The sequence below is a fragment of the Coffea arabica genome, chromosome 10c, assembly GCF_036785885.1.
Source record: "Coffea arabica cultivar ET-39 chromosome 10c, Coffea Arabica ET-39 HiFi, whole genome shotgun sequence".
Taxonomy (NCBI): Eukaryota; Viridiplantae; Streptophyta; class Magnoliopsida; order Gentianales; family Rubiaceae; genus Coffea; species Coffea arabica.
The window spans coordinates 45,598,607-45,605,706 of NC_092329.1; the positions used below are offsets into that span (position 1 = coordinate 45,598,607).

At 35.6% G+C, this 7,100-nt stretch overlaps 1 protein-coding gene across 2 annotated transcripts; it reads left to right on the forward strand.

Annotated features, from left to right (window-relative positions):
* The first annotated feature begins 2,032 nt into the window (after positions 1–2,032).
* On the forward strand, positions 2,033–5,838 carry LOC113714970 (uncharacterized). Of its 2 annotated transcripts, XM_072069416.1 has the most exons (4): positions 2,033–2,386; positions 2,955–3,018; positions 5,171–5,239; positions 5,462–5,838. In XM_072069416.1, the coding sequence occupies exons 2-4, from the start codon at positions 2,983–2,985 to the stop codon at positions 5,663–5,665; spliced, it is 309 nt and encodes a 102-aa protein (XP_071925517.1). In that variant the 5' UTR covers positions 2,033–2,386; positions 2,955–2,982; the 3' UTR covers positions 5,666–5,838. The 2 variants fall into 2 exon arrangements, with proteins under 2 accessions (XP_071925517.1, XP_027094913.2); XM_027239112.2 differs by lacking the exon at positions 2,955–3,018 and having other exon boundaries at positions 2,081–2,386.
* The last annotated feature ends 1,262 nt before the right edge of the window (positions 5,839–7,100 follow it).

Consider the following 7,100-nt stretch of genomic DNA (forward strand, 5'->3'; position numbering starts at 1 on the left):
AACGAAAATTTGGATGGCATTAGGAACGAACTACGTTATCCGAACTCCCCAGTATTGGAGGTTGTCTCGAAAAAACCTCGTTGTCAGCATTCTTAGACCTACCTTCATATGGTTGGCATATACTGCCACCCAAAACCTCGGCAGAATAGCTGCTGATCAATCTTTCTTAGCCTACTAAAGAGAGGAATCTTACTGAATTCTATTTGGTCGAGATTGGGTGGAGCTCCAAGGACTATTACCCTTTCATCTCCGAAAACTTCTGAACCAAAGGCGTCGTTATATAAGACCTCGGATTTCATAGGCTTGAGTCCCTAGGATCCGATTGCCTTCTCGCCGACTGCTTCCTCACTAACCAAATCTCCCAAGGCCTCTCTTTTGGAACTGGACGCTTCCTGTAATGATGACGTCACTTCATCTGATAGGTTGGGTCTTTCTACTTCTTCAAAATCCGGACTAATTGTTGCCTTATGCATTCAAACTATACTAGCGATGTATTTTATTTAAAAGAGGAAAGGTAACTTACTATCTTCTTATCTCTGAACTAAGGGATCGGAAGAAAACTGCTTTGACAATTCAGATGGGCAGCTCGGATTTGGTACTATGATTTTCAATAAATGTGAAAATGAATTGTAAAAACCTCTCTATTTATAAAGGGGATGGAAGGTAAAAAGGCTGACGTTTCGAATTTTCAAATACTCGCCTTCCTCTCTCTTCACTAATCAGCACCGATTCATCTAACACCCCTTCAGAACATTTCCCATCAGTTACCTCCGACTGATGTTTGGCCTCTCGTTGCTCAGCATCGCAACACATATCCCTCATTCAGCTTATAACTTAGCCTTAGGAAGGGAGTCATTTAAGCCTCCCCTCCCCGAGGCTGGGGGGTTTAATGTAGTTATCACCTCGTCTATTCGATATCGATGTGATTATCTGGGCTCTTCAGTTTCTTCAAGAACCTCGTCTTTGGCACCCTAAGATGAAGGATTATCTCGGCTAATTGACCTAACTTCATTCTTACCCCAAACGCGGTTGTAGACTCCAACACATAACATCTTGGCAAGTGAGGTGATAGTGATTGACAGGTTGATGTGACCACCCACCATCCTAGTGGTCAGAGCTATGTCTGAGCCCACCGCCATAGCCTGTCATCTAACCATTAGCTAGGTGTAGGTGTCAAACCCTGTCCGTTGAATTCTCTTTTATAAATATTTCTCACCATTTGCAAGTCAGGTACATATTACGAACCACCCAACTAACCTATAACTAATTTTAGCATCGGAGTGAGATCGGGGAACAAACTCTGGTCGTTCTTGTATTTTGGCAAGTGAGCATGCATTGTCGACTCGGCTCGTCCGCCCAGAGCTAGCTTAGCGAGCCAGTTGAGTTGAGCTGAATATAAGATACTAGGCTCGTTGGTTCATCGAGCCAGATCTAACTCATACATTTTTAATATTTTATGTTTTTTGTAGTGAAATTACATATATGTCTACTATATTTTTATTATTTACTAAGGTGACTTGATATAATGACTAAGCAAGTACACAAGTGCATACTACAACTATAACAATATTTAAAATAACAGCAAAACTACAAACAAAAAGTCAACATGACAACAAGACAAATACCAAATCACACAAGGACAATAAAGTCCAAAAATTCTACAAATAAGAAAATTATCCAAACATGCATGCATAGCAAATCAATTAATATGGTCTAAAAGATAACCTAGACAAATTATCGATACAAAATCACAATTATACCACTTAAGACCTTTATTAAAGGCAATCAAGACAATTCACCAAATCTCGCACGACATACACAACCCGTGGAACAAGCACCCAATGAACATACAAAGATCACTCAATTGCCAAAAAAACATTTCAATCATTCATTAATAGTGACATAGACAAATAACACTTTGCTTGCAACACGAATAGTGAGAAAAAAACAACATCAATGCACCGTAGAAGCATTTAGCCATAAAAATCCCTAACTTCTATTGTATAACTACTTCAAAACATGACATTTTATAATACCCAATCCGCTCTTTAGTCTTTATTATTTATATAGTTAGCATTTCACTAATTGAGGGACTCTAGTAGCACAAACTTAACTTTAGGGACTAAATTGAAAATCACTCTAGGCCTTAGGGGTTTAAAGCTTTTCAATCTAACTATCGCCCACTAAGTCGTCAATACTCGTAATGACATTCCCGACGATGAGAGCCGTCGGAGGACCCTTGCTCTGCATCGGCGACCTACTCTCCGACGTCGGAGAAGGAGATCAGCAAGCTGTTAGCGGTGGTGGGTCCCACCACCCACAAAACCTACAACCACTCGATTCCGATCCTAGTCTCGTCCCCTCCGATCTCCCCAAGCTCTTTCAGGTTCTCCCCTCTCTGTCTCTAATTAAAGACGAATTTTTCTTTTTTTTTTTTAAATTTATTCTATTTTTTTGCGAATTTATATGTTAAATTTACTTGCATGAGTCTTATTTAGTTTAAATACTTTATATCTACTTTTCAGGGTAGGATGAGAAATTTTATTTTCTTGGGTAAAATATAGTATTTGATAGGAAATTATTTAGAATTAGAATTTGTTGGAATTCTGAAATTAGGTTAGTGTGATTGCATTCTTTATTGAAAATGTATAATTAATATGTGAATGATTTGAATTTCAAATCGTGTTCATGGAATGGGAAAAGTTTTTGAAGATTGAGTCTTACTCGCAGCAAGGAACTAAAAATTTAAAAGATTTGGGTTTTCGAAATCCTTGTTGCTTTTGTTGCCTTTTCAATTATGAATATGATTAACTTTGTATAGGGTTTTAAAGAGAAGGATTTATGGATCTGATGCATTAAATTTCAATTAGATGAGGATTCGTAGACTTTGGCCTGTTAATGGTGTCTTCTTTGTAAATGGTTCACTAATTAATTATATGATTCGGATTTTGAAGATTATCAAGAAGAAGAAAGACTAAGAAGATGCTGAGGTTTTGGCATGAATTTCCTTGGGAAGAGGTTCTATATTTTGCCTACATCAGCAAAGAAAGCTTCAGAACTTAATTTAAGTCTACACTCTCTGGATATGTTATCTTAGTGGGGTTTTTAGGTGTATCCAGTTATCTGTTACTTTTTACATCCAGTATGTACCCCTATTGGCAATTCTCAGATGTTCACATGTCAACATTTCCATTTGCCTGGTAGCTATATGCTCAGGAGTCGGAAAAAATGTCAGGGAAGAGGGGTGATGGCTGGGGTTCAAAATTTTTTCTGTTTTATTGTGAAGTTTCTATATATGGACCAAATGCCCCTGAAATATGGTTTTGCTAGCTGTTGTGCCTTTACAACTAAATAGCAATTGAAAGCAATGAATGACTTATATTGTACATTTGACACCAAAATAGTGGAGTGAAAAAATTGTTTGAGGAATAGTTTTGTGGCCTCTTAGCTTTTTCCCCTGGTTAGAATTATAATTGGAGAGTGAATACGCTAAATCTTGTAATCCTCTCTTTGTAATTCCACTTGCCAGCACAACTCTTGCTGGCTTTTCCTACTCCTTTTGTTTTTGTTTTTGTTTTTTGTTTGCTCAGTACATATGCGTCAACCTATCTGGAAGTTGAACTACCTATTTGCAACTATGTACTGAATTGCTGCTGGTTTGGCTTTTTCTCTCTCAAAACTACTTTACAGAATTTCTGATAGTTGATGATGGATGATAAATGAGCTTTCTTTGTTGGTTACACAATTGACATGCAATTGCCAGTATTCATATATGATTGGTCTTTTGAAAACCAATATTCTTTTGTTATGTGTCTTTGTCAATAACCTAATTCATGCGGTGATGCTTCTCTTGCTAACTTTTTTTGTAAAGATTTCTGAGAACTTGTCTTGGTCTTATATTCTGGTTTTTTAAGCTTCAGGTCATCTAATTTTTGATGTTCAAAGGAACTGGAATCTCGTACACCTCCCAAAGGAATTTAATTTTGTAATGGAATTGGTAGCATTATGCAATTCGTGTAAAACACTTCACGCAAGACACAAAAATATAGCAAGATCTGCAATTCTTCTTCTTTTTCATCATTTTTTTTTTGTTTCAAGGAGAGAGAGGGATGGTGCAGAGCAATCATTTGGATAGTGAATATGTCAGTTGTGGTCAGATTTGTGGAATAAGTATGACCTAAAGAGATCATTGATTATTTGGTAAGGTAACATGAAGAAGAATATAAGAAAGCTTGCCAATGGTAACGGTGGAAAAAGAATGTTGAATAATTTATGCAAGAATGTGGCATCTTGAGATGATGACTAATTTATTCAAAATCTAAGTACCCTCGAAAAGTAATGGACATTGATATACTTAATGATGATGGATGCCTTTTTTAAGTTTAAAATTTGTTCTCAAAACTCTAAGAAATTTTGTGAACAAAATGATATTTGACTTAGAAACCCTTCAATGGAGGTTCCAATACCCTACAACTAACATTTTATATAAATAGGAGAAGGGAAACTTATTCCCCCACCCCCACAACTCCCCATCCAAAAAAAAAAGGAGGATGAGAGCATGGTTCACAAGTGGTGCAACTGAAATGAAAACCTGACAAGCATTATAACAGACAAGGAAACTAATTTTTTCTCATTGAGTTTATTATGAAAAAAATATAAAATCGGTTTATTTTCTCTATGAGTTTTGTTTGTTAATGTTTATTTTTGTGAAATCGACTTGACAAGACCAAAATCCCTAAAAAACAAAGTATATTGATTTTTTTTTTAAAATATTTTTTCTAGTAGGGGAGGGGCTGGATTAAAGAACTAGGGAGGGAGAAGAGGGATTTGAACCAAGGACTTATAAGTATATTGGTTGATTAACTTGTTCTTACCCAATCAATGTTCTTACAATGCTAGATCCATCCTGATCAAAGAGACAAACAAGAAGCTATAAAATTGAATGGTGCAGTGTGCTTATATTCATTAGTTGCAATTTGCTGGTATTCATATGTTCTGATGGTTTTAGGAGTTGGATGCATCATCTCATCCTGTACTAGTACTTGAACTATTTCATCAAACAAGCATCTATCACAAATAGTTTACTTTGATCTTTTCCTTTCAATGCTGGTTAATTGGCTTTTACAAGTTATGACTTCTTAGATGATCTAATTTGCTGTTTCTTGTCTAGGAGAACTATGACCAACTGGATAAGGCATTAGCTGGCACAGATCAGTCATGGACAGCTCTTACGCTTAAGGTAATTCTGGTTTTTGCTGTAAGATGTATATTTTCTTCTTTTCCCTGTTTGCTTTGACTGGACATATTGAATAAGACAGAGCGACTCAGTTTACTCATCAGTTGACCTGTTAAAAATTTAACTTCATCTGGATTGAAAAGAATTTCATGTGAATTTGCAACTTGCATCAATCCTTCTGATAGAATTGTTAATTGCGGATCCATTGGCCTTTCTGAATTGCAGCTTTGCACGGCTTTAGAAACTGGGAACAAGGTGGTGGAATTTGCCAGTTCTCATATTGGCTTGTTATCCGAGATGGTTGAGAAGCTTGAAAGAATAACTAAACAAAGAGATTCTGCCATAGAAGCTGCAAAAGCCATTCAAGGTTTCTTAGAGCAGAATGAAGTTTTTCCTCGTGAAAATAGCTTTGCCCAATCTGATACTTAAATTACAGGAAGAAATTTGTTGTGAAAAATGTCTAGAATGCATGAGAGGACCGGCTAAATATTTTATGGCGGTCCTGACTGCGAAAAGTTTTTGTAACAGAAATTTTGCTACTTGGCTTTTGCAACGACTTTACATGTACTCATGTCTCGCATTTAGCAGCATTTTTCTCTTTATTGACATGTTCCATTAGGTTATGTTAGTTTGACAAAAAAAAATAAAAAATTAGGTTATGTTAGTTAATGCTTTTGTCACGATCTTAAATTTTAAAAATACCCTAACAAAGTTTTAAATATATTTACTGTGAAATTTTTTAATATACAAAGATATAATAAAATTTTGCAAAAAAACACCTCATTCATAGGGATCCGTTATTATTTTGCCCGTAACAAAATTCATGCAAACACCTCAAGAATACTTAATGTAAGTTATAGAAACTGAGGCACGTCAACATAAGTCCCTCGAGAAGTCGATGTTTTCTCCAATTCTAAGGCTTGTTTCCAAGAAATTCACTTCAGTACAAAAGACTGCTTGCTGGGCCGTTTGAAATTTAACTCAAGTCTATTTCTTAATTTTGGAAGACAAATTAAATCATCAAACGTTTGTCTAATTTCGAATAGAGAAAATTATAGCTTTGATACCAAATATTTGGGGCATTTACAATTTTAGTCTTTAAATTTGGACAAAAGCAAATTTAGTCCTAAATGTTCCAATTTTTAGGCAGATTAGTTCAACTTACTGGTCTTGGCAAATTGTTATCGGAATTCGGTCACGAAACTAATGAAAAACCTCTCATGGATAGAACATCTTCTGCCAGACTTGTCATGTCCACGGAGTAACCACTTTTGCCCTCCCACCACAATTGCAGACGTTAATTGCTGCCATGGATAGAAAATTTTAGATTGTATTTGGAGGAGTTTTAGGTTTAATTGGAAATTTTGAGAATTGTTCATTCGATCCCCTTTTATGACAGCAGATTTTCGTAGTTGTCCTCACGAGATAATGGCCAAATTTCACATCTTTCTGATTGAACTAAAGGGTCATTAGGGTTTTTGTACTTTTTGTTATAGAGAAGGAGCAGAGAAGGTGAAGTGCTTGATGCAACGATGTGATTAACCGACTGCAATTCTTTTTCCATTTTCTAGATTTTTTATTTTTTTTTTATTTTGGGCCAAATACTAATTAGTCACAAGATCGGCAAGTGATTAATTAACGCCCTTTAATTACAAATTATGGTCAGCAACATTTTTATATTTTTCTAATTTTTTTCTAAAAATTAGTCACGTGACTAGGCTCAGATAACAATTTGCCAAAATCAATCAATTGAACTAAATGTGCTTAGGATTGAAACATTTGGCACTAGATTTTCTTTTGTCCAAATTTTAGAAATCAAAACTACCGATGTCCAAAACAATTGGTACCAAAACTATAATTTTTT

Bases quoted from the DNA above. Each gene is read 5' to 3' on its own strand.
- LOC113714970 (XM_027239112.2), top strand. From the start codon at position 2,204: ATGACATTCCCGACGATGAGAGCCGTCGGAGGACCCTTGCTCTGCATC. The intron at 2,387-5,170 runs GTTCTCCCCTCT...TTTCTTGTCTAG, and splicing joins ATCTCCCCAAGCTCTTTCAG to GAGAACTATGACCAACTGGA. The intron at 5,240-5,461 runs GTAATTCTGGTT...TCTGAATTGCAG, and splicing joins GGACAGCTCTTACGCTTAAG to CTTTGCACGGCTTTAGAAAC.